Source organism: Somniosus microcephalus, chromosome 10 (assembly GCF_052327205.1).
Source record: "Somniosus microcephalus isolate GS21.2 chromosome 10, FLI_Smic_1.0, whole genome shotgun sequence".
Lineage (NCBI taxonomy): Eukaryota > Metazoa > Chordata > Chondrichthyes > Squaliformes > Somniosidae > Somniosus > Somniosus microcephalus.
Genome location: NC_140996.1, coordinates 165,749,823 through 165,777,220, shown reverse-complemented (window position 1 = coordinate 165,777,220; position 27,398 = coordinate 165,749,823). Strand labels below are relative to the sequence as shown.

The 27,398-nt window shown below is 48.8% G+C and overlaps 1 protein-coding gene across 2 annotated transcripts in view; it reads right to left on the bottom strand.

Annotated features, from left to right (window-relative positions):
* The window catches only part of LOC147111823 (cullin-5), a 98,572-nt gene extending 82,619 nt beyond the window's left edge, over positions 1–15,953 (bottom strand). The window contains exon 1 of one of the 2 annotated variants that reach the window (XM_085999092.1): positions 15,564–15,953. In XM_085999092.1, the coding sequence (XP_085855218.1) occupies positions 15,564–15,584 (21 nt within the window). In that variant the 5' untranslated portion in view covers positions 15,585–15,953. Of the gene's footprint in view, positions 1–14,497; positions 15,540–15,563 lie in introns of those variants that run through there. The other variant, XM_085999093.1, reaches the window with a different exon arrangement.
* Between the last annotated feature and the right edge of the window lie 11,445 nt (positions 15,954–27,398).

Here is a 27,398-nt window from a genome sequence, read left to right as displayed (position 1 = left end):
TTATGGAACGAGAAAGGATTAATTAGCAATCTTGTTGTACGAGTCCCCTTGGGTCGAAGCGATCATAATATGATCGAATTCTTCATTAAGATGGAGAATGAAGTAGTTGACTCAGAAACTAGGGTCCTCAATTTAAATAAAGGAAACCACGATGGTCTGAGGAGCAAGTTGGGTAGGATTGATTGGGGAATGGCACTCAAAGGGTTGACGGTGGATAGGCAATGGCAAACATTCAAAGACCGAATGGGTGAGCTACAGAATTTGTTCATCCCAGTTTGGCATAAAAATAAAACAAAAAAGGTGACTCAACCGTGGCTAACAAGGGAAATTAGGGATAGCATAAGATCAAAGGAGAGGACATACAAATTGGCCAGAAAAAGCAATAATCCTGAGGATTGGGAGCAGTTTAGGATTCAACAAAGGGATTAATTAAGAAAGGGAAAATAGAATATGAGAGTAAGCTTGCAGGGAACATAAAAACTGACTGTAAAAGCTTTTATAGATATGTGAAGAGAAAAAGATTGGTGAAGTCAAGTGTAGGTCCCTTGCAGTCAGAATCGGGGGAATTTATAATGGGAAACAAAGAAATGGCAGACCAACTAAATACATATTTTGGTTCTGTCTTCACAAAGGAGGACACAAATAAACTCCCAGAAATACCAGGGAACATAGGGTCTGATGAAAGGGTGGAACTGAAAGAAATCAGTATTTGTAGGGAAATGGTGTTAGGAAAATTGATGGGACTGAAGGCCGATAAATCCCCAGGGCCTGATAATCTACATCCCAGGGTACTTAAGGAAGTGGCCCTAGAAATAGTAGATGCATTGCTGGTCATCTTCCAGAACTCGATAGACTCTGGAACAGTACCCATGGATTGGAGGGTAGCTAATGTTACCCCACTATTCAAAAAAGGTGGCAGAGAAAAAGCGGGGAATTATAGACCGGTAAGCCTGACATCGGTAGTGGGGAAAATGCTAGAGTCCATTCTAAAAGATGTAATAGCAGAGCAGTTGGAAAGCAGTGACAGGATCGGACAAAGTCAACATGGATTTACAAAAGGTAAATCATGCTTGACTAATCTACTGGAATTTTTTGAGGATGTAACTGCTAAAATAGATACGGGAGAACCAGTGGATGTGGTGTATTTGGACTTTCAGAAGGCTTTCGATAAGGTCCCGCATAAGAGATTAGCGTGCAAAATTAAGGCACATGGGATTGGGGGCAAGGTATTGACTTGGATAGAGAACTGGTTGGCGGACAGAAAGCAAAGAGTTGGAATAAACGGGACGTTTTCCGAGTGGCAGGCAGTGACTAGTGGGGTACCGCAAGGATTGGTCCTAGGACCCCAGCTGTTCACAATATATATTAATGATCTGGACGAGGGAATTGGATGTAATATCTCCAAATTTGCAGACGACACAAAGCTGGGTGGGAGGGTATGCTGTGAGGAGGATGTCATGAAACTTCAGTACGATTTGGACAGGTTAGGTGATTGGGCAGAAACATGGCAAATGCACTATAATGTGGATAAATGTGAGGTTATCCACTTTGGTGGCAAAAACAGGAAGGCAGATTATTTGAATGGCAATAGATTGGGAGAAGGGGAAGTGCAGAGAGACCTGGGTGTTCTTGTGCACCAGTCGCTGAAGGTAAGCATGCAGGTGCAGCAGGCGGTTAAGAAGGCAAATGGTATGTTGGCCTTCGTAGCAAGAGGAATCAAGTACAGGAACAAGGATGTCTTGCTACAGTTGTACAGGGCCTTGGTGAGACCGCATCTTGAGTATTGTGTGCAGTTTTTGTCGCCTTATCTGAGGAAGGACGTTCTTGCCATGGAAGGAGTGCAGCGAAGATTCACCAGGCTGATACCTGGGATGGCAGGAATGACGTATGAGGAGAGATTGTGTCGATTGGGCTTATACACACTGGAGTTTAGAAGATTGAGAGGGGATCTCATCGAAACCTATAAAATTCTGTCAGGCCTGGACAGACTAGATGCTGGAAGGATGTTCCCGATGGTCGGGGAGTCCAGAACCAGGGGTCATAGTCTAAGGATAAGGGGTAGGCCATTTAGGACTGAAATGAGGAGGAATTTCTTCACCCAGAGAGTGGTGAACCTGTGGAATTCTCTGCCACAGAGGGTGGTGGAGGCCAGTTCATTAAATATATTCAAGAAAGAGTTGGATATATTTCTTAAGGCTAAAGGGATCAAGGGATATGGGGAGAAGGCAGGGACAGGGTACTGAATTTGGATGATCAGCCATGATCTCATTGAATGGCGGAGCAGGCTCGAATGGCCTACTCCTGCTCCTATCTTCTATGTTTCTAACCTCTTTCAGCACTATAACCTCTTCCACCAACTCTCCATTCTGACCCCAGCCTTTTGTGCATCCCCCTTCCACCCTACCATTAATGCCTATGCCTTCAGCCACCCAGGTCCCACTTTCTGGAATTCCCTCCTTAAACCCCTGCACTTGTCCATTTCCTTCGCATACCTTAAAACTCTCCTTAAAACCTACCTCCTTGATCTGGCTTTTGTTTACTTCTCCTAATCTTTCCTTTTTTGGATTGGCACCAGTTTTTCTCACGCCTCTTATGAAGCACCTTGCAACTAATTTCTGCTTTAATGATGCATAATAAATGCAAGTTGTTGTTACTGGGTTAGTTATCATCAGAGCAGTCAAGTGTCAGCTTGGTCTAGTGGAAGCACTCTTACCGCCAAGTCAGAAGGTTGCGGGTTCAAGCTCCAATGAACTAAACTGAAGATCCATCCACCCAGTTCAGGTAGATGTTAAAGCTCCTATAGCCTTATTTGAAGATTTTTAAAGTACTGACCATGCACAGTTGTTGGCTGATAATTCGGACAACCTCTTAAGAGGTCGGATAAAACTACTTTGTAATCAGATATATGTAGTCTTCGCCTCGGTTTTTTCCTCTAACCCTGCGTAGCTGAGAATATAAATTCAATGTGCTGGGAATAACAGGATCAAACTTGTATTCTACACCTCCATGGTACATTGTGTTGTGCAATTTATCTTTTGGGCAATGATTAGAAAAATATGTATTGCCAAAAGAAATTACTATTACTAATATCTTCTGTGATGAATGGCATTGAGGATTACAAGGTTAAAAGTTAAAATTGCATTTTTAAATCTGGGAGAATAACAATTTTCAACAAGAATAATGTCTTTTCGTAGAACACCCAAAATTTGATTTCTGTCAGTTTACATCTCCTCCCTTGTCACCAATGCTATTAGTACCCCGACAATGCACAGTAATCCATCTAATAGTAGCCGGACATCAGGTTGGCACAGCTATGATTTTTTTTTGTAACTCTCCATTGTGAGATGCAGGAGCCTGACCATCTAATTTTTCTTTCTCCCTGTAGAGGAAGGAAGAAGTTGACCTTCAGAACTCTCCTAGATGATTTAGTCAAAACCAGGAAGGGGAACCAAAATATACCACTCTAAAATTTACTGTTAAAATAATTCACATCCTGTAGATTAAAAAAAACAGCATATCTAGACATTCAATTTAACTGATACTAGATTTAGGATATTAATACACCTGAATATCCGATCGGAGGCTTCCTACGGGCAGATGCCTCCGATCAGCAGAAAATCTACGAACCTACCTGCTGGTCACGGAGATATGGTGGCTTCCGATCCCAGGCCTCTCCTCTTGGAAATGCGCAGAGGCCCACGTATCCCAGGGGCGCATACGGTTCGCAAGCGCCCCTGGGATCATGTGGGCCAGCTTAACCAATGGAAGAAGGGAATCCCCCTTCATACTTTTGACAGTTCCGTAAGCACGAAACTGTCAAAAGTATGAATGGGGATGACTAAAAAAATGCACCAACACACTGAAATAAAGAAAAAAAAAAAATTACATATATAAAATTAATTAAAATGGCATTTCATTAAATATGTTAAAATTTTAATTTTTTGAAACATTTTTTAATATGTTTTAGCAGGGCTTAACATAAACTTACCCTATTGGACAGGGTTTTTAATTTATAAGTGAGTGATAAAATTTTATTTTTCTATTTTTTTTTTAAAAACTCTTATGCTGGTAAAAGCAGCCCTTACCCCTGCTTTTACCAGGCCTAAGAATTCTATGGCCTTTCAGCGGGCGGCAGTTGAGCAAATAGCGCAACTCTCTACCTGCAGAGGCCCTTCTCTTGGGCATCTTGGGCATGCAGATGATGACAGATCACAAGTTCCGGGTTTCAGCACATGCGCTTCGCATGCCTAATCCCGGAACTTTGGGCGTGGCCCCTTTGGGCGCGTACACACCTCGTACGCACCCGTGGGGGTCGGAAAACATGGGCCATTATGTACCCAAAGCCTTTAAACCCCAAAACAGCTGATTTATGAGACGAGGAGTCACTTTTCTTTTATTAAAAGCACTAAATGCACTATTTGAGTCAGTGATGTAAAGTGCTGTAGGCCCTTGCGACTCCCCTTCAGTTGCAACCCAAGTTCCACCTAATCTATGAATATTACAATTATATAAACTGGTGGCAACATTTTCCCATAATCTTTAACAAAAATATATGGGAAGGAACCCATGCTATTCACCAACATACATTGGCCCAGATTTTGCTCTCAGTGGCGAAGGAACGGCGCCAGCCGGTCACCTCGCTGACAGCTGCCCACAGGCTTCTCAGAGGAGATTTCCTCGAATCCGGCGTCTTGTCCTGCGCGGCACCCTGTACAGGGGATCTGTGGCATGTGAGAGCAGAGCAAGAAATAGCGTGGCTCTTCAACCAATAAGATTGAAGAATCCTCACTGAAACACGCAGAGTCCAAACCACGAAGTAAAGCAGGAAATATAAGAACATAAGAAAAGGAGTAGGCCATTCGGCCCCTCTGCCTTTCAATAAGATCGTGGCTGATGATCTACCTCAACTCCACATTCCCGCACTATCCCCATATCCCTCAATTCCCTTAATATCCAAAAAATCTAATTGCTCTCTGTCTTGACTATACTCAACAACTGAGCCTCCACAGCCCTCTGGGGTGGAGAATTCCAAAGATTCACCACCCTTTGAGTGAAGAAACTTCTCATCAGTCCTAAATGGCCGACCCCTTATTCGGAGACTGTGACCCCTAGTTCTAGACTCCCCACCCAGGGAAAACATCCTCCCAGCATCTACCCTGTAAGAATATTGTATGGTTCAATGAGATCACCTCTCATTCTTCTAAATTCTAAGGAATATAGGCCTAATCTCCTCAATCTCTCCTCATACAAATATTCCCCCCATCACAGGAATCAGTCTGGTGAACCTTTGTTGCATTCCCTCTAAGGCAAGTTTATCCTTCCTTAGGTAAGGAGACCAAAACGGTACACACTACTCCAGGTGTGGTCTCACCAAGGCCCTATATAATTACAGTAAGATGTCTTTACTTATACTCCGATCCTTTTGTAATAAAGGCCAACATACCATTTGCTTTCCTAATTGCTTGCAGTACCTGCATGTTAACTTTCAGTGATTTGTGTATAAGGACACCCAGGTCCCTCTGAACACCAACGTTTCCCAATCTCTCACCATTTAAAAAATATTCTGCTTTTCTACTTTTCCTACCAAAGTAGATAACCTCATATTTCTCCACATTATATTCCATCTGCCATGTTCTTGCCCACTTAACCTGTCTATATCCCTTTGCAGCCTCTTTGCATCCTCATCACAACTTACTTTCCCACCTAGCTTTATATCGTCAGTAAATTTGGGTACATTGTACTCGGTCCCCTCAGCCAAGTCACTGATGAAGTAATGACAGATAGTAATGCATTTATGCAGAGGGAGATTAAGAAGTTAGATACTAAATTGAAAAGCAAAACAGCAAGAATTGTAATCTCCAGATTGCTTCCTGTGTCACACGGTGGATAAGTTAAGGAGAGGAAGATTAGGATGGTCAATATGTCACTGCAGAGCTGGTGCAGAAGAGAAGGGTTCACATTGTTGGGACAGGGAAATGATTTCTGGAACTGATTAGCACTGGCGGAGCAAGTCTAGGTTGGAGATTAGAGGAGAGCAACATTAATAAATCTACTGGAATAGCAGAATGCTTAGCTGAAATAAATAGGGAGAAAATTCTATCATAGGAGAAACCAAAAGAAAGAAGCTAAGAGGTAGGGAAAGATAAAAGCACTGTCGTAAAAGGGGCAAGGGATATCACAAAAGGGAAGGCCAGGAAAAATGAATAATGATCAACATTTCAAAAAATTGGAGCCAGGGTGGAATGGAATGTATGTGAATGCATAAAGCACTCAATGCAAAACTCGACTGTTAGAAATATTGGTAACTATGGAGCGATATGATATTGTAGCTATAATAGATTTGTGGTTTAAGTTTGGACAGGACTACGGATGTAATATTCCTGATCATAACAATTTCAGACTAGAAGCTGTGGAGGAACAAAGGGATTTGGATGTCCAATGTACACAAAATCACTAAAAGCTAGTGCACAAGTACAAAAAGTAATCAAAAGACTAATGGAATGTTGCCCTTTATTTCAAGGGGGCTAGAATACAAAACTGAGGAAGTGGAGCTTCAATTGTACAGAGCCTTGGTCAGATCCAATACTGTGTTCATTTTTGGCACCGTAGTTCAGGTTCCTATGAGAGATAGGGAGGGGAAAAGGGGGTGGGTGGCAGTGTTAGCAAAAAATTTTCTAAGAACGCAAGGTGATCTGGAGGATTGCATTAAGCCATGAAGGGTTACAAAAGAGGAAGGGAAATTGTACAAATCTTAATGTGCACTGCAAACCACCAAACAGTGGCGATAAACCAGAGCTAGAGATCTGCTGACAGTTCAGAGAGATATGCAAGAACAACAGGGCAACAGTATTGGGTGATTTAAACTATCCCAAAATAGACTGGAATAAAGATAATGAATGTGGTCAAGTGGTGAATGCTTTTTAGAATGCATCCAGGACTGCTTCCGCCAAATAACTGAGGAGAGCCGGAGGACATGGGGAAATAGTAACCACAAAGTATTAAGATTCAAAGATAAAGGTCCTCGACTGAAAACAAAGCAAAGTCCAGTGAGATGGAAAGGGATCTGCCCCAAATTAACTGGGAAGAAAAGTTAGCAAACACATCAACAGATCTACAGTGGGAAATCTTCAAATATGAGATAGAGTACAAAATAAATAGATTCTAATAAAGTGAAAGGAAGCACATCAAATATAGAGTTCCATGGATGAGAGATTAAAATTAAACAGAAAGTTAAAAAGGAAAACTATGATAAACTTAGGGTTAACAATATTATAGTACCACCAAATATGGAAAGTTTAGTGGGGAGGCAAAAAAGGAAATTAGAAAGGCTAAAAGGGAATATAAATAAAGACTCTCAGATCATACAAAAGCAAAAAGGGCTTTTATAAGCAAATAAAATGTAATAGAATAGTTGGAGAGGCTAGAACCACTCAGGGGTCTAATGGTAGAAGATGAAGGTGTGTCAGAGATATTAAAATCATTATTAATCAGTTTTTATAAATGGTGGAAGTAAGAACATAGTGTACCAGGGGAGGATATGGAACAATTGATGGAGCTAACTGTAGAAAAGGAATTGGTTTTGAAAAAAGTTGATAAGTCAGAGTGCTATCATGCACCCTAGGCTATTGAAAGTCAAGGAGGAAACAGCAGAGAATCTGGAGGCGGGGAAGCAAGCAAGGGCAGCATTTGAAAAGTCGATCCTTGAGTTGAAAGTGTGGATGACAGTTTTGGCACAGGAAGGGAGATTTAAGGGTATAATACAGGGGTATTGTAGTGGTTATGTTACTGAACTAGTATTACAAGAAGCCTGCACTAATAATCCAAAGAACACAAGATCGAATCCCATTATGGCAATTTAAGAATTTGAATTCAGTTTAAAAACATCTAAAATAAAACAAACTGGTAAAAGTGACCATGGAGCTGTAAAATTATCATAAAAACCCAGCTGGTTCCCGAATATCCTTCAGGGAAAGAAACCTGTCATCCTTACCCTAAATGTGACTCCAGTCCCACACCAACATGGTTGACTCTTAGCTGCTCTCTGAAGTGCCCCAGCAAGCCACTTGAACCACCACAATCTTCTCAGGGCAACTAGAAATGGGCAACAAATGCTGGCCTTGCCAATGACACCCACCATCCTGAGAGTGAATTAAAAAAGCATGGAATATTCAAGGTGGAAGGTGGTGGCACGATGACAGACTGCAAGTAAACTCAGGGTCAAAGAAAATACTGCAGTTGTGTATAACTGGGCAAGCAGCCAGAGATTTGGATCAACTTTACCTTTAAGAAATTGACCCATCAAGGACTTAATGACAGGCAGAGATATGTAAAAAGGGGAGTCAGGAGTTTTCACACACTTTTGGAATAATTTACGAAGGAACGTCATTGAAACAGGCAGCATAAATAGGTTCAGAGACAATTAAAGAAATTCTGCAGAGAAGGCAAGTAAGGTGGGAATAATCTCTAAGGTTAGGTTTGTTGGTTGTTCCTAAAAATGTGTATTTTGTGCCAACCCATTGAATTTCTAACTTTTACCACCAATTAGTTTTTAGTCTGCAGATGCAAAAGGAAATACAAATTGGATGCACCCAGTTAAGAGACATTAACTACTTAGGTGGTAAATTTTTGCAGTTGTTTGTTGCTAAAATACATAGTAAACTAGAAGTGTCCACATATGTTGGAGGGGGTGTATATATATACTAGCTGGGGGAGCCCGGCGTTGCCGAGGCTTTTTCGAGGGCATGTTGTTGTTGGAAGAGAGAGAGCCCTCTCCCTCACACTCTCTCTCCCTCACACTCTCTCTCCCCCCCTCTCCCTCACACTCTCTCTCCCCCCCCTCTCCCTCACACTCTCTCTCCCCCCCCCTCTCCCTCACACTCTCTCTCCCCCCCTCTCCCTCACACTCGCTCTCCCCCCCTCTCCCTCACACTCGCACCCCCCTCTCCCTCTCTCCCCCCCTCTCCCTCACTCTCTCTCCCCCCCTCTCCCTCACTCTCTCTCCCCCCCTCTCCCTCACACTCTCTCCCCCCCTCTCCCTCACACTCGCTCCCCCCCTCTCCCTCACTCTCTCTCCCCCCTCTCCCTCACACTCGCTCCCCCCCTCTCCCTCACTCTCTCTCCCCCCTCTCCCTCACACCCTCTCCCCCCCTCCCTCACACCCTCTCCCCCCCTCCCTCACACTCTCTCCCCCCCCCTCTCCCTCACTCTCCCCCCCTCTCCCTCACTCTCTCCCCCCCTCTCCCTCACACTCTCCCCCCCCTCACACTCTCCCCCTCTCCCTCACACTCTCTCCCCCCCTCTCCCTCACTCTCTCTCCCCCCCTCTCCCTCACACTCTCTCCCCCCCTCTCCCTCACACTCTCTCCCCCCCTCTCCCTCACACTCTCTCCCCCCCTCTCCCTCACACTCTCTCCCCCCCTCTCCCTCACACTCTCTCCCCCCCTCTCCCTCACACTCTCTCCCCCTCTCCCTCACACTCTCTCCCCCCCTCTCCCTCACACTCTCTCCCCCCCTCTCCCTCACACTCTCTCCCCCCCTCTCCCTCACACTCTCCCCCCCCCTCTCCCTCACACTCTCCCCCCCCCTCTCCCTCACACTCTCCCCCCCTCTCCCTCACACTCTCTCCCCCCCTCTCCCTCACACACTCTCCCCCCCTCTCCCTCACACACTCTCCCCCCCCTCTCCCTCACACTCTCTCTCCCCCCCTCTCCCTCACACTCTCTCTCCCCCCTCTCCCTCACACTCGCTCTCCCCCCCTCTCCCTCACACTCGCACCCCCCTCTCCCTCACTCTCTCTCCCCCCCTCTCCCTCACTCTCTCTCCCCCCCCTCCCTCACACTCTCTCCCCCCCTCTCCCTCACACTCGCTCCCCCCCTCTCCCTCACACTCGCTCCCCCCCTCTCCCTCACTCTCTCTCCCCCCTCTCCCTCACACTCTCTCCCCCCCTCCCTCACACTCTCTCCCCCCCTCCCTCACACTCTCTCCCCCCCTCCCTCACACTCTCTCCCCCCCTCTCCCTCACTCTCTCCCCCCCTCTCCCTCACTCTCTCCCCCCCTCTCCCTCACTCTCTCCCCCCCCTCACACTCTCTCCCCCTCACACTCTCTCCCCCCCTCTCCCTCACACTCTCTCCCCCCCCTCTCCCTCACACACTCCCCCCCTCTCCCTCACACACTCTCCCCCCCCTCTCCCTCACACACTCTCCCCCCCCTCTCCCTCACACTCTCCCCTCTCCCTCACACTCTCCCCTCTCCCTCACACTCTTCTCCCCCCCCTCCCTCACACTCTTCTCCCCCCCTCCCTCAAACTCTCCCCCCCCCCTCTCCCTCACACTCTCCCCCCCCCCCTCCCTCACACTCTCCCCCCCCTCTCCCTCACACTCTCCCCCCCCTCTCCCTCACACCCCCCCTCACACAGCCCCCCTCCCTCACACTCTCTCTCCCCCCCTCCCTCTCCCCCCCTCCCTCACACTCTCTCTCCCCCCCCTCCCTCACACTCTCTCTCCCCCCCCTCCCTCACACTCTCTCTCCCCCCCCTCCCTCACACTCTCTCCCCCCCTCCCTCACACTCTCTCCCCCCCTCCCTCACACTCTCTCCCCCCCTCCCTCACACTCTCTCTCCCCCCCTCCCTCACACTCTCTCCCCCCTCCCTCACACTCTCTCTCCCCCCCTCCCTCACACTCTCTCTCCCCCCCTCCCTCACACTCTCTCTCCCCCCCTCCCTCACACTCTCTCTCCCCCCCTCCCTCACACTCTCTCTCCCCCCCTCCCTCACACTCTCTCTCCCCCCCTCACACTCTCTCTCCCCCCCCTCACACTCTCTCTCCCCCCCTCACACTCTCTCTCCCCCCCCTCACACTCTCTCTCCCCCCCCTCACACTCTCTCTCCCCCCCCCTCACACTCTCTCTCCCCCCCCTCACACTCTCTCTCCCCCCCCTCACACTCTCTCTCCCCCCCCTCACACTCTCTCTCCCCCCCCTCACACTCTCTCTCCCCCCCCTCACACTCTCTCTCCCCCCCCTCACACTCTCTCTCCCCCCCCTCACACTCTCTCTCTCCCCCCCCCCACACTCTCTCTCTCCCCCCCCCTCACACTCTCTCTCCCCCCCCTCCTCACACTCTCTCTCCCCCCCCTCACACTCACTCTCCCCCCCCTCACACTCACACTCTCTCCCCCCCCCCTCTCCCTCACACTCTCTCCTCTCTCTCTTCCCTCTTTCCCCCCCCCCACCCCCCCTCTCCCTCACACTCTCCCTCCAGGCCCGACCGGACTAACCTCGGTAGCACCTGCTGGTGAACAAGGCGGGCCTTTGGACCCGGTTGGCAGACTCCCGTGTCCGATTGAGATCGGGGACAGCCGTTTAAAAAAAAGCCAGAGCGGGCTCTCGCGGGCGGGCGGCGCATGCGCGGTCAGTGCCAGCGGCGCGAGGCGGCCCGCGGGGAGTAGGCAGGGAAACCCCGCGGGCTGGCGGCCGTTAGCAAGCGGATCACTTCGGGTGTCCATCCCGCGCTCTGGCCCCGACACCATCAAACCTGAGAGGGGGAAGTAGAGAGAGACAGGGAAGAGGAGAAGGAGAGAGAGGGAAGAGGAGAGAGGGAAGAGGAGAAGGAGAGAGAGAGAGGGAAGAAAGAGAGAGAGAAATTTTTTGAGCTTCAGGCCCCGAGTCCCCCCCTTCGCGAGGGTGAGGAGGGGGGGGGGGGGGGGTTGCTAAACACAATCTAAAACTCAAATAAATTGTTAATTAATTCCCTAACACATAATTCAAATATTTACCGTACTTCCCTAACACTGAAAGTGTGGGGAAAAAATCGTGAAAAATCAAGATGGCGGCCACTCACCTCGGTTCAGAAGGATAAGGCCCACCCGCACACGCACCGATTGGTCGACCGGTCAGGTCACCGAAGCATAGGATTGGTCAATCGTCTAGTCACTCGACACTCAACTGTAGGAAGGAACCCGCCGTCCGATTGGTCGACCTCGACGTCACACAGTCGCTAATGAGATGCTAATGAGCGGAACGCTGAACGCTTTTGGGATACCGCGGGCGGGATTTTTGTCCGGCCGAAACGTAAATACGCCTATGACCGGTCCGGAATCGCAAGCTTTCTTTTGAGGCGACGCGCGCGTTGGTACGCTCTAACTTTCAAACGTATAGAGAACAGACAGACATCGGGACAGACAGTAGATAGATAGATATATAGAGATATATAGATATATATAGAGATATAGATATAGATATATATATATAATGGCCATTCCATATCTCAGTCAACAACAGTATTACAAAATCTGATGAGGATAACCAGTTATTTCTCCAGAACAGTTAGTGGCTGCTATCAAAATGAAAAAAAAACTATAAAAAGGTACTGTATTAAAATACAGTAAATAGGAAAATGCTATGGACTGGTCAGACCCCTGATTTTAGAGAACTAATGCAGCTGTTGAGCTCCCACTGCCAAATACTAGACTCACTTAAAAATAGCCCAACTATGAGAGGAGAAAATGGAGAATGTCCTTATTCAGTAAATAAGAACCTTCATTGCTGATAGTTCTTTTAATTCACTCGCAGGATGTGGGCACTGGAAAGGCTGGCATTTATTACCCATCCCTAGTTGCATTGTGAAGGTGGTGGTGGGCCTTCAAATCGAGGGCAATTAAGAGTCAAGTACATTGGTGTGGGACTGCAAAGGCCAGACAGGGCAAGAACAGAATCTACCCTTCACAAGAGAACATTAGGTTTTTACAGCAATCCGATAGCTTCATGGTCATTTTTATTGATACCAGCTTTTTATTTCCAATTCAAAATCTTAAACTATCACGATGGGATTTGAACTCACGTTCTCTGGATTATTAGTCCAGGCCTCTGGATTATTAGTCAAGTAACATAACCACCACTACCTGTCCTTGCCTGCACAAGGCACTGCAGACCCTAACAAGCCATTTTCGGATTATTTACACACTTTACAGGATGCAATAGGTTTTTACCCCTTCAGATAAGCACAGATAAGGCAGTGCCACACTACGTGATGCCAATTATCTGTAATGAAGCCTGCACTTTAAAGAAGCTGGTAGGTGATCTCAATCAATCTTAAGCACATTATCAGGTCCAGTGCGGAGCATGAGCCCATGACGGTCCCTGCAAAATGGAACAAAAATCATGATTGCTCCATTGGTGTTATAACACAACAGCCACTAAAGTCAGTCCTCCTTCCCAAAGAATATCCCCAACATAAAAGGAATCCAGGATGACTCCTTTTTCCTACACCTTCCTGTATTTAAGAGACACACTTCTGACACTTGCATTTACTCCGTGCAACCAAAGCAGAGGAACAGTTCGGCTTCTATTTACACACTAAAATTAATGTTTTAGAAATATCAGCTTATGGTGCTTGAATATACTGTTTTGGATGCACGTTACAACTTCGTAAAGTTTTTAAAATACATTAACGAGCAGAGTAGAAAGCAGTTGCTTTGTTTGTACTATTTAGAGAACTGATAGAGAAGTATTTTAATGTATTAAGTTTGAGTTCAGCTGAGCCTAGAGTTTTATTGTAAACAAAATAACTACTCAGTCCCAAAAGAACTGATGCCTGAATATTCTTGAGATAACAAGAACTCTGATTTTAGCTCAACTGAACTAAATACACAAACTTCTGAAGTGTCAAGAGGTCAACATTTTTATCAAATTTCTCAGATGTAAAGCTAGTGGAAAAACAAAAGGTGGTATTTAACAATCTACAAACTCCCCCATCTTCTCCCTCTTTTTCCTGAAGGCAGTCACTTATGCACCAACAGACCTACTGTACATTGGCCAAATGCTCTCCTGGCATGTAAGTTCAGTGAATATCAGCAGGGCATCACCAAGCACAATATAAATATTGTATACTTGTGGTAAACCACTGTTTGTATTCCTGTTTGTATTCCACTGTGTACATGCCTGGACATGCCTCGGCTGACTCCTCCCACAGGTCCTAGTATAAAGGTGACTGCTCCCCAGCCCTTGGTATCCTGGACCGGTCGACCACTCGAGGCAGACCTCCATTCTGTTGTTAATAAAAGCCTTTAGTTACTCTTCTAACTCTCAGTCTTTTATGAGTAATTGATAGATTGTGAACATAGTATTGATGCGCTATGAAAAAACATCCAGCAGTGCAATTATAAATGTAAATTTGGCTTGTGCCTGAAGAGAACTTTGTGCTTCATAACATTAGTGTGACGTACTGCTGGATACAAGTTTATTATTGCTAGTGGTAGCACTAATGATGGAACAATTGAAAATGATGAATGTAAAGGATCACTTAATAAACATTATGCAACTAATGTACATTAAAGTTTGATTGAAAACAAAATCAAACCTATTCAATAATCTAATACTTTATGTAACAGAATTAACACTGTATAACTGCATTATAAAACATCCTGCCCCTTCTTATACTTTTAAAGGATATCAGTGAGAAGTTAGAACCCAATTTGTGTTCAGTTCACTTTGGGAACCAACCTTTTGTGGATGAGATCGAGTCCTTGGTAATGGAAACTATTTTAGGTGATAAATGATCAGTGTTTAAAAGCTGCAGTTTTTGATTGTATTATTTCCACTAGGATGATATTGATATAAAACAAATATAACTGGAAATACACAGGTCAGTCCGAGATAAGATAGAACAGTTCAAGTAGAATTCTTCTTCAAAACTGCTAAAGGTTCTACTCAAGGCATAATTCCACTAATACTTCCTCCGTTTGAAATTTATAACATATCTCCCTCATCCTGATTTCTGATCCTATTAATATGCCTGACTATCTTATTTTTCAGTACTGGTGAAGGGTAGACCGTCTGTTCTCTCCACTGATGCCGATTGACTTGGCGTTTCCAGCTATGTTTAATCTTCTATTTTAAAAGGAAGTACTATATTGGCTCAATAAACTTACTCTTGGTCGTTATGTATTCTAAGTTCTATATAGTAAACTAACATATGAGCTATTAAAATTCACCTTCCATTGTAATACTGCCATAGGAAGTTAGATGCAGGAATCTAATACAAATTAGACACGCTCACTTACAGGTGAACAAGAGCTCCAGATTTATATTTTACAACAAAGCATCGTCTTCAACACACATCATAAACACAAAGTTTAACAGAGTTGTATTATTTGAAACATATTACATCCTATGCGTACAACCATAAGTCGCTGCTCTAAAACAAACTCATCGCACACCATAGGGCAAAGCAGTTTAGAAAACGCAAGGCCGTCGAGTTGCTGCAAGGGCTGAGAGACATTGGAAGAAACACGCTTTTGAAAGCGATCTTCTTCCCCTGGCCGCTCACTACCCGAGCCCCAGGCCCGCGTCGTGAGTGAGTGAGACAGACAGCGAGAGGGGCAGCAGCTGACACTCCAGTAACCGGCCGCCGCATCTCCCTCAACCTCCACACAACCCCTAAACCTGCAGCAGATCAAACACTTCTGAACCAGCGGAGCCGAGGCCCTGAAACCTGCGACGGATAAGACCTGTGAGAGAGATGTCGGAGCCGGGCCGGAGAGCCGAGCCGAGCCGCGGCCCCGCTTACCTTTAACAGATTAGACGCCATGTTCAACTTTACTGAAGCCCTCGCAGCCTCTCGCGAGAGTTCAGGGAGGAGGGGAAAACTTCCAGCCGAAAAGGTGACAGAAAATGTGGAGATAAAAATGTCTCCAACACAAAAAAAACCAACAGTTCACATGGTAACGGGGCGAACGCGCGGCCGGGTCATCGGCTTTTAATATTCGGTGTTGTTTATTTATTCCCCTCCCCGTGTGTTTTTTATTCCTCGTTATTATTTTCTAGTCTTGACTCCGTCCCTCTCGCCGCATCCTGCCCGGATCTAAACTTAGCTCCGCAACAACAAAGCCATATCAGGCTCGCTCATGTGATCCCCAGGCAACGGCCAACCACAGCGCCGCTCCTTCACCGACACAATTCACTCTGCCGCTCCGCCATCAGCGCCCCCTGCCGTGGAGGACAGCGCCGCTCCTTATAACCGCTCCCTCGGTTACACCAACAGCGCCCCCTACCGTGGAGGACAGCGCCGCTCCTTATAACCGCTCCCAGTTACACCAACAGCGCCCCCTGCCGTGGAGGACAGCGCCGCTCCTTATAACCGCTCCCTCGGTTACACCAACAGCGCTCCCTGCCGTGGAGGACAGCGCCGTGCCGTTCCGACCGCCCCCTCAGCAATCGGACAGCGGCACTCCAGCGCTCGCCTTCAAGTAGATCAGATCAGGCAGGTAACATCGCCTCCTGGCCAAGAGGACAACGCGCTACCTCTCACCCCGGGTGACGGATCCCAAGTCAGTGTCCTCCAACAAACTCTACCTCAGCACAAGTCACATTAATCTGAAATAAAAACAGAAAATGCTGGAAATACTCAGCAGATCAGGCAACCTGTGGAGAGAGAAACAGTTAACGTTTCAGGTCGATGACCCTTCGTCAGAACTGGAAAAAGTTAGAGATGTAACAGGTTTTAAGCAAGTGCAGGGGCAGGGAAAGGGAGAGAGCAGGGAAAGGGGGGAGGGGAGGAAAGAACAAAAGGGAAGGTCTGTGATAGGATGGAAGGCAGGAGTGATTAAATTAAATCAAATCAAATCAACTTTTATTGTCATTGTTAGTGCACAAGTGCAGTACAACGAAATGTAGGCTTGCAGCTCCCGAGAGTGTACATTTGGATTAAGACATTTAAACATTCAACATACATTTGGCTTGTAGTATATTAACATAAATATAACCATTTATGATTATAACCATTGGCTGATTCCAAGATGGCGGCCCCCTCGGCGCGCACGAGGCGGTGAGGGCCGCATGGCCGGAAGAATAAGAGTCAGAGTTTCTCTGGGCCACGTCTGTAGTGTATGTACCCGTCTACCTTTAAGGAAACTATTGTATGTAACCGTTCACCTTTAAGAGAACTACTTTAGGTGTGGCACTACTTGTTTGGCTTCTGTATACTGTAATACTGACAGTGACCACACCAGTATATAAGTGTTGTGGCAGGATTGCTGGGGCAGATTCGCCCTGACCTTCGAATAGTAAAGACCTGTTTGTTTGTTACTTCTGAAGTCTGTGTATTTATTAACTGCACAAACCACAGACTTTACAACGTCCAGCGATCGCGCAGTGGCCACTGCCTTTTTTTAAGTCCAGGACCTCCTTCTCCAGCAGTCTCTGCCGGATATAATTCGATTTGAGGCCCGTGATGAAGGAATCGCGGACCAATTCGTCAGAGTACGCGTTGGCCGTCACGGCCTTGCAGTTACAGTCCCGGACCAGGTCCTTTAGGCCCTGTAAGAAATCGTCCATTGATTCCTCTGGTCGCTGCCTGCGTGTAGCCAGCAGATGTCTGGCGTACACTTCGTTTACCGGCCTCTGGTATTGGGCCTTCAGGATAGTGATGGCCTCCGTGTAAGAGGTGGCATCCCGGATGAACGAATAAATCCGATGACTTACGCGAGTAGTCAGTAGACTCAGTTTATCTACTTCGCTAGCGGATGAGGCCCCCGCGACGAGTTCGAAGCATTGGAGCCAGTGTCCAAATTGATTTGATGCTTCAGCAGAATGTGGATCCAAGTCCAGACGCTCTGGTTTTAGGAGTCGATCCATCCTAGTATTCTTTAGTGATTAAATGACAAAAGGCGAAAATCTCCATTCGATAACTAGTTTAGCCATCCATCACCAGTCAGGACTGGCTGGACCACAGCAAGCTCTGCCAAGCCTCACTCCCTCTGCCAATATCAATCACTACTCTAGGATTGTCTTGGAAAGCAAAGATAACCCCTGACTTCTTTTTCCCATTACCAACTGCCTCCTTAAACTAGGCTGACCATACGTCCCCGTTTTCCGGGGACAGTCCTTGGATGAGGTACTGTGTCCCGGGCAAACAATGTGCCCAGAAGAGTCCCCGGTTCACGAAACTTGTCCCCAAATCACCTAACTTTTAATTTCTCGTGCTGTAATATGACGTACAACACACATACACTGTACCGTTCACCCTAACTTGATTACATGTTTCCTTCCCCGAGTGCCCCCTGTCAATCATGCTCACCGCGAGCAACGACTGGTTGGGAGGCCAGACCTGAGGTGGGCTCAGTGATGTAAGGGAATGGTCTATTGGTTAGCATCCACATCAATCGAGCGCCGAGCACGCGCCATCAGCGAGTTGAGCTGCGCTCCCGACACAACCTCGCTCGACAACCAAACCCCTACTTCCCCCCCCCCCCCCACTCTTTGCTACGAGATGTACCAGTTTGAATCGCAGGCGACCTCGAGCCAATTAGTCGCTCGGCTTCTGATTTCGTCATCTCCTCTCCACGCCCACCCCCCCCCCCCCACCCTTCACAACAATTCAAAATGGTCGCAGTTTGGAAGCTGATTGGTCAGTCAGTGACGGTTACACCCAATGATTTTGTAAATATATGACATGTTTATTTTTGGAAAAAACAGTCGGCTGCGCTCGAGCACTGCGGAGACAAAAGGCCAGGTGTCAGCAAGAGCCTGCAGCAGTGGGTACGAAAAACTGATGTTCCTGAACAGTGTTATTGTATTATTTATAAACGGTGTCTGAATGCACTTCAGTAGTGTGATGTCACATCTGCAGTAATTATACTGATGCGCTATCAATAACTCAAAAGACTGAGATTAAGCGAGTAATTAACAGGCTTTTATTAACAAGAGAATGAAGGTGTGCCTCGAGTGGTCGACCGGTCCAGAATACAAAGGGGCTGTGGAGCAGTCACCTTTATACCTGGATTCGTGGGAGGAGTCAGCCGAGGCATGTACAGGCATGTACACAGTGGAATACAAACAGTGGTTTACCACATTCACCCCTTGTTTAAAATTGAGTCCGGCGGGGTGAAGTGTATTAAAAGTTAGTGTATTGGAGTCTCTCCGGAGGTCTTGTCTGCCGCTGTGATCGGCATGGCGACGGCAGGGGTAGTGAAGCTTCCGGCGTCGAGTCCCGCGTAGGCTGGGGCACTGGTGTGTAGTCCTCGTAGATGTCGAGTGGGTCGTGGGGCCCAGGCCTGCCGTCTGCTGGGGCTGGATATCGGATCGTGGGGGGGGGGGGGGGGGTGGTAGTGGGTGGTGGGTTACTGCGGCCCCCGAGGGTGCGAGGTCTCTTATGGAGACTGTGTCCTCCCGCCCGTCCGGGTACGCAATGTAAGCATACTGTGGGTTGGCGTGGAGGAGGTCGACCCTCTTGACCAGGGGGTCCGTTTTATGGGTCCTCACATGTCTTCTCAGTAGGACCGGCCCTGGGGACGTCAGCCATGGCGGTAGCGATGTCCCCGATGTGGACTTCCTTGGGAAGACAAACATTTTCTCATGAGGGGTGGCGTTAGTGGCAGTGCAGAGCAGTGACCGAATAGAGTGGAGCGCATCGGGGAGCACATCCTGCCAGCGGGAGGTCGGAAGGCCCCTAGACTTTAAGGCTAACAGGGCGGCCTTCCAAACTGTTGCATTCTCTCTTTCCACCTGTCCGTTCCCCCGGGGGTTGTAACTGGTGGTCCTGCTTGTGGCAATACCCCTAGCTAGCAGGTACTGACAGAGTTCGTCGCTCATAAACGATGAGCCCCGGTCACTATGGATATAGCTGGGGAAACCGAACAGGGTGAAGAGGTCGTTCAGACATTTAATGACCGTGGCACTGGTCATGTCCGGGCAGGGGATGGCGAACGGGAAACGGGAGTACTCATCAATAATATTGAGGAAGTACACATTGCGGTCGGAGGAGGGGAGAGGCCCTTTAAAATCAACGCTCAGGCGCTCGAAGGGGCGAGTGGCTTTTATCAGGTGAGCCCTGTCTGGTCTGTAAAAGTGCGGTTTGCACTCAGCGCAGACTTGGCAGTTCCTGGTCATGGTCCTGACCTCCTCAATGGAGTAAGGCAGGTTGCGGGCCTTGATGAAGTGGAAGAACCTGGTGACCCCCGGGTGGCAGAGGTCATTGTGGAGGGCCCGCAGTCTATCGATCTGCGTGCTGGCGCAGGTGCCACGCGATAGAGCATCCGGGGGTTCATTGAGCTTCCCGGGCCGGTACAAGATCTCGTAATTGTAGGTGGTAAGTTCGATTCTCCACCTCAAGATCTTGTCGTTTTTGATTTTGCCCCTCTGCTTGTTGTTAAACATGAAAGCAACTGAACGCTGGTCAGTGAGCAGGGTAAATCATTTTCCGGCCAGGTAGTGCCTCCAATGACGCACAGCCTCCACAATAGCCTGGGCCTCCTTCTCAACAGCGGAGTGTCTGGTCTCCGGGCCCTGGAGGGTTCGTGAAAAGAAGGCCACGGGTCTCCCCGCCTGATTGAGGGTTGCGGCCAGGGCAAAGTCGGACGCATCGCTTTCCACCTGGAAGGGGATGGATTCGTCCACTGCGTGCATGGTGGCTTTGGCAATGTCTTCCTTGATACGGTGGAAGGCTAAGCGGGCCTCTGCCGTCACGGGAAAAGAGGTGGACTTGATCAGCGGACGGGCCTTGTCCGCATAGTAGGGGACCCACTGGGCGTAATAAGAGAAAAACCTTAGGCACCTCTTCAGGGCCTTGAGGCAGTGGGAGTTCCATAAGGGGACGCATCCGGTCGGGGTCGGGGCCGATGACTCCGTGTTCCACAACACAGCCAAGGATGGCGAGGCGGGTTGTGCGGAATATGCACTTCTCCTTGTTATACGTCAGGTTGAGGAGTTTGGCGGTACAGAGGAATTTTTCGAGGTTTGCGTCATGGTCCTGCAAGTCATGGCCGCAGATGGTCACATTGTCCAGATATGGGAAAGTGGCCTGCAACGCATTTTGATCGACCATCTGGTCCATCTCCCTTTGGAAGACGGAGACCCCGTTGGTGACGCCAAAGGGAACCCTAAGGAAGTGGTAGAGGCGGCCGTTTGCCTCAAAGGCAGTATACTGGCGGTCCTCAGGGCGGATAGGGAGCTGGTGGTACGCTGATTTCAGGTCAATGGTCGAGAAGACGCGGTACTGCGCGATCTGGTTGACCATATCAGCTATGCGGGGGAGTGGGTAAGCGTCCAGCAGGGTGTAGTGATTTATTGTCTGGCTGTAGTCGATGACCAGGCGCTGCTTCTCGCCGGTCTTAACGACCACAACCTGGGCTCGCCAGGGGCTGGTGCTGCTCTCAATAATCCCTTCCTTCAGGAGCCGCTCCACTTCGGTTTTAATGAAAACCCTGTCCCCGGCACTGTATCGCCTGCTCTTTGTGGCGATGGGCTTACAGTCGGGGGTGAGGTTAGCAAACAGTGGGGGGGGGGGGGGGGGGTGACTCTGAGTGTGGAGAGGTTCCACCTGGTGCGCGGCGGGCAATTTGGAAGCTGCTGGCTGCGGACTGTGAGTGGGGGGAGGGGTCCACCGTACGCCATCGTAACACTTTTAAGGTGGCACTGAAAATCTAACCCCAGTAGAGCGGCAGCGCAGAGGTCGGGCAGGACCAGAAGTTTAAAATTATTGTACACAGTCCCGTCTACTACGAGTGTCACCACGCAGTAGCCACCGATGTCCGCCGACTGGGACTCGGAGGCCATAGAAATCCGCTGGTGCGCAGGCAGGACTGGGAGAGAGCAACGCCGCACCGTGTCGGGTGGATGAAGCTCTCCGTGCTCCCAGAGTCAAAAAGGCAGATTGTTTCGTGACCATTTACCTTAATGTCCATTGTGGAACTGGCCAGCTGGTGCGGTCTCGCTTGGTCCAGTGTAACGGAGGCCAGCGTAGGGGTCGGTGTGTCGTTGCGGGTATCAGATGAGGCGGTGTTGGGGGCCTGTTGTGTCCCAGCTGTCGTCCAAGATGGCGGCGTCCATGATCCCCATGTGGCTGGAGGCGTCCAAAATGGCTGCTGTTCCGGTGGTTCGCACATGGCTGGGGAGGCCCAAGATGGCGGCCCGCACGGGGCGCTGCTGGGGTTCGGGGTGGCTTTGGCTCTGCAGACGCTGGCGTAGTGTCCCTTCTTCCCGCAGCCCGAGCAGATCGCATTTTTCGCCGGGCAGCGCGCTCTGGGGTGTTTGGCCTGGCCACAGAAGTAGCATTTCTGGCCTTGGGGCACTGCTGTCTGGCCTTGGGACACTGCTGCGGTAGTTGGGCCATTGCTGGGATGTGGCTGGGGTGGCACGGCGCTATGAGACGGTCCTACCGGTGTCCCAGGCTGTCGTTCCCCGCGGCGTCCACGGTGCAGAGGAGTAGGCATCCATGCCCCGGTAGGCTGCGTCTAATGATAGTGCGAGTTCAGAGGCCTTGTTGAGATCGAGGTCACTCTGCTCCAGCAGTCGCTGTCGGGTGCAATTGGACCTGTGGCCCGCTACAAAAGCGTCCCGGATAAGTTCCTCTGTGTACACGGCGGCCTTTACATCCTTACAACCACAGGCCCGGCCAAGCACAGGCAGTGCCTGAAGGTATTCCTCGGTCGATTCCCCAGGTTGTTGTTTACGACTCCCCAGGAGGTGCCTAGCGTACACCTCGTTCACTGGGCGCGTGTACTGGTCCTTGAGGAGCTTGATAGCATCCGCATACGAGGTCGCGTCCTGGATGACCGAGTACACTCGGTGGTTCACTTTGGAGGTCAGGACATCCAGTTTGTCCTCATCCGATTTGATTGCAGCGGAGGCGGTCAGGAATTTTTCGAAACACCTAAGCCAGTGAGTAAACTTGGTGGATGAGTCTGCCTCCCGATGATCTAAGTCCAGGCATGCTGGTGTGAGGATCTTCTCCATTATAAAATCTTGTTAATAAAATTGATGCGCTATCAATAACTCAAAAGACTGAGATTAAGCGAGTAATTAACAGGCTTTTATTAACAAGAGAATGAAGGTGTGCCTCGAGTGGTCGACCGGTCCAGAATACAAAGGGGCTGTGGAGCAGTCACCTTTATACCTGGATTCGTGGGAGGAGTCAGCCAAGGCATGTACAGGCATGTACACAGTGGAATACAAACAGTGGTTTACCACATATACGTACATTTGTTTTGCATTTATAGTGTATGTGTGCAACTGTTAAAATATAGGCTGCTAAAAACTTTTGCCTCGCTACGCTGCGCAACCTACATTTTCCATCCTGGCTACTTTGCTGTGCTCCCACCCTGTGTGTCCCTGGATTTGGTTTAGAAAATATGGTCACCCTACCTTAAACCCATCTTGCCTGCCACTTCCATCTTCACTTCTAACAAGAGTGAGAATCTCATAGATTTCTTCATCATCAAAACAGAGACCATCTGTTCAACTGTTGCTTCCCCCTTTTCCTTACCCACACAGCTCTTGTCCTCCTAAATCTCACCAAACCTACCCTGATCCCCCATCATTCTGCAGTTTCACTCCCATCTCCCCCATTTCCATGCAACCTACTTCCTTGATCTCCCCACTCATCTCCTGACTACTCAATTACTCCTCCTGACCCTGATGCTCACTTGCATTGTAAATGACTCTCCTTGCTCAGACACTGTCCATCCTTTCAAAACAGTCATCATCATCCCACTCCTCATAAAACCCATCCTTGATCTATTTGTCCTATCAAACAGTCACTTCAGCTCTAACCTTCCTTTCCGATTAAGAACAGAAACCCTGGATGATTTCTCCTCCCTAGCTCAGAGGCACTATGCCCAATTGTGATGTCCTTACCACTGCCTTGGCTAATTTATATCAGAGATCAAACCTGGGACTTTCCTGGTCTGTATGATTGAGTAACTTACTGGATAAAGTCACTCAACTATCAGAGAAGCCTTTTTGAATTATTTTTATGTTCATTTAATAATATTTGTATGTGAATTTTAGTGAAGAATTTGCCATATACTACAATGTTTCCAATGAATACAAAGAGTATATTTTTCTTACAAAAGCCAATCTTTCAATGATATGCCCTTGTTTGAAAAATTATACATTTTGAATTGTCAGCTCTTAGCAAATTCAGTGGATGTTTAAAATCCTATAGCTATTTGAAAAAAGACCAGAGAGTTCCCCTGGTGCCTTTCTGAGGCTCCGTTTACCATGCAGGGGCTCTATGCAACAGTTCAGTTTGGGGCTCCTACATTTCACTCGACAATGATACTATATACTGCCTACTTAATCTGGTATCACTGGATCCGCTCACGGTTCCTGATTGGCTTGAGGCCCTGTAAAATTGCACGGCTCTAACACCGCCCCTGGTGCCCTGACACCATTCTTCCCTCAACTAATACCACCACAGCAGATTAAATGATCATTCACCTCATTGCTATTTGTGGGATCTTTTGTGTGCAATATGGTGACAAGGCTGGCCGACATAACAACGGTGACTGCAGTTCAAAGTAACGCATTGTATGTAAACGTTTGAAATCTTTGAAATATGTGACACAGTGCTATTTAAATGCAAGCTTTTCTTTTCAATATTAGTGGCAATCTATGAATTTCGATAACAGTGGAAATAGTGCTGGCACAATGCATATATGAAAGAACTGTGACTCAATCAATGGCTATTACTTAGCATGGCATTATAAAAGCAAAAGGCACAGGCTGTATTCCAGAGGTCCTTGGAACGAATTATAACCAGAAAGGGACTGCTATCAGAAGCGAGATGAAAGTTGTTCCATCTGTTGAGTGTAAGGATCCTATGTGAAATGAGTTTGGACAGTCTCAATCTGACTCCATGTGGGCATGGGTCTACAATGCAAAACTATCCCTAATTTCAGAAAGGCCATAGGGATATGGGGAAAAAGTCAGACTGGTGCAGTAGAGGGTGCTCCTGAGGTTGGGCTGAGACAGGTTGTTGGGCAGAGTAAAGGCAGCTTTACTCTGCACCTGCCTGTGCTAAACTTCACCTAGGAATATAGGGTGCTTAAAATGGTCGCATCTATTTGCAACACCAGATTTCTGATGGGTCCCCTTGGAGGACGAAATACAACCAGTAGTTTATCTGGAATGTGTAATAGGCACAAGTAAGGAGTGTAATGGAATACTCTCAACTTGCCTGGATGAGTGCAGCTCCAACAACACTCAAGAAGCTCGACACCATCCAGGACAAAGCAGCACGCTTGATTGGCACCCCATCCACCACCTTAAACATTCACTCCTTCCACCACCGGCGTACCATGGCTGCATTGTGTACCATCTACAAGATGCACTGCAGCAACTCGCCAAGGCTTCTTTGGCAGCACTTCCCAAACCCGTGACCTCTTCCACCTAGAAGGACAAGGGCAGCAGGCGCATGAGAACACTACCACCTCCAAGTTCGCCTCCAAGTCATACACCATCCTGACTTAGAAATATATCGCCGATCCTTCATCGTCGCTGGGTCAAAATCCTGGAACTCCCTACCTAACAGCACTATGGGAGAACCTTCACCACACGGACTGCAGCGGTTCAAGAAGGCGGCTCACCACCACCTTCTTAAGGGCAACTAGGGATGGGCAATAAATGCTGGTATTGCCAGCGACGCCCTGATCCCATAAACGAATTTAAAAAAAATTAGATCCAGCCTGCCTAAGTAATCAAGTACTTTGTAATGTGTATTTTGAGACATTCATTCTGACTGCCAGACTCCAGACACAGCTCAGAGAACAGACAAGGCTCACCCTTGCGAGTTAGGACCTTCTACCCACCCCAAAAAAGTTCTTGGCCCCCAGCAAGTTCCTAACCTTGCCCCACCCCCAAATTCCTGACCTCCCCACACCCGCCCAAGTTCCTGACCTCACCTACCCCCCAACCTTTCTACCGACCCGCCCACCCCCCCCACCGGGTTCCAGGCCTCCTCTCCCCCTGCCAATCTCCACTCTCTTTCCCCGCCCTCTCTCTCTCTTCCCCCCGCCCCCTGGCTCACCATTGTCTCTCTCTCTATGTCTCTCTCCCCCTCCCCACCATCTCAGTCCCTCTCCCATCTCAGTCCCCCCCATCTCTGTCCCTCCCCCCCATCTCTGCCCCTCCCCTCCATCTCAGTCCCTCCCCCATCTCAGTCCCTCCCCCCATCTCAGTCCCTCCCCCCCATCTCAGTCCCTCCCCCCATCTCAGTCCCTCCCCCCCATCTCAGTCCCTCCCCCATCTCTGCCCCTCCCCCATCTCTGCCCCTCTCCCCATCTCTGCCCCTCTCCCCATCTCAGTCCCTCCCCCATCTCTGCCCCTCTCCCCATCTCTGCCCCTCTCCCCATCTCTGCCCCTCTCCCCATCTCTGCCCCTCTCCCCATCTCTGCCCCTCTCCCCATCTCTGCCCCTCTCCCCATCTCTGCCCCTCTCCCCATCTCTGCCCCTCTCCCCATCTCTGCCCCTCTCCCCATCTCTGCCCCTCTCCCCATCTCTGCCCCTCTCCCCATCTCTGCCCCTCTCCCCATCTCTGCCCCTCTCCCCATCTCTGCCCCTCTCCCCATCTCTGCCCCTCTCCCCATCTCTGCCCCTCTCCCCATCTCTGCCCCTCTCCCCATCTCTGCCCCTCTCCCCATCTCTGCCCCTCTCCCCATCTCAGTCCCTCTCCCCATCTCAGTCCCTCTCCCACCCCCCCCCCGATCTCAGTCCCTCTCCCCCCCCACTCTCTCTCCCTCTCCATTTCCCTCCCCCCCCCCCCCGGTCTCTCTCCCTTTCTGTCCCCCTACCCCCCCCCCCAGGGGCTTCCACACTAACATGCCTCACTTTGATGAGCACAATTTAAAAAAACCCACCGAATTAGGCAACAACATTGCAACACAGTATTGTCGTATGCTGATGCCTGGATTTTTCCGTGAGGTTCTCCCCAATTGCCTGCTGTAACTTTGGCGGAAGATTGGTAGAAACATCCTTTGTGCGTGTAACCGGGGTTTCAAATGAGTTGCAGGCCTCATTTCAATATTGTTGCTGTAAATTGGTTGCAGTGTGTACCATCTACAGGATGCACTGCAGCAACTCTCTAAGGTTTCTTCGGCAGCACCTCCCAAACCCGCGACCTCTACCACCTAGAAGGACAAGGACAGCAGGTGCATGGGAACACCACCACCTGCAAGTTCCCCTCCAAGTCACACACCATCTTGACTTGGAAATATATCGCCGATCCTTCATCGTCGCTGGGTCAAAATCCTGGAACTCCCTCCCTAACAGCACTGTGGGAGTACCTTCACCTCACGGATTGCAGCGGTTCACGAAGGAGGCTCACCACCACCTTCTCAAGGGGAATTAGGGATGGGCAATAAATGCTGGCCTTGCCAGCGACACCCACATCCCAGGAACGAATAAAAAAAAAAGCTCCGACTACTTTTCCAGGTTCGACAGCGTCCTTAACTGGACCATTGGATTAAGACTGCAGCTGCTGCTGGCCCCTGTTCGCCCTGTCTTGATCGCCTCCCCTCCCCTGGACTTACTTGTATTCTTTTATTGATTCTCGAAAAATCAATTATCAAGTATTTAGTTACTGTTTGAATTTAGTGTTCCGTTCATTTATCCTATAGTGCTCTCTTGT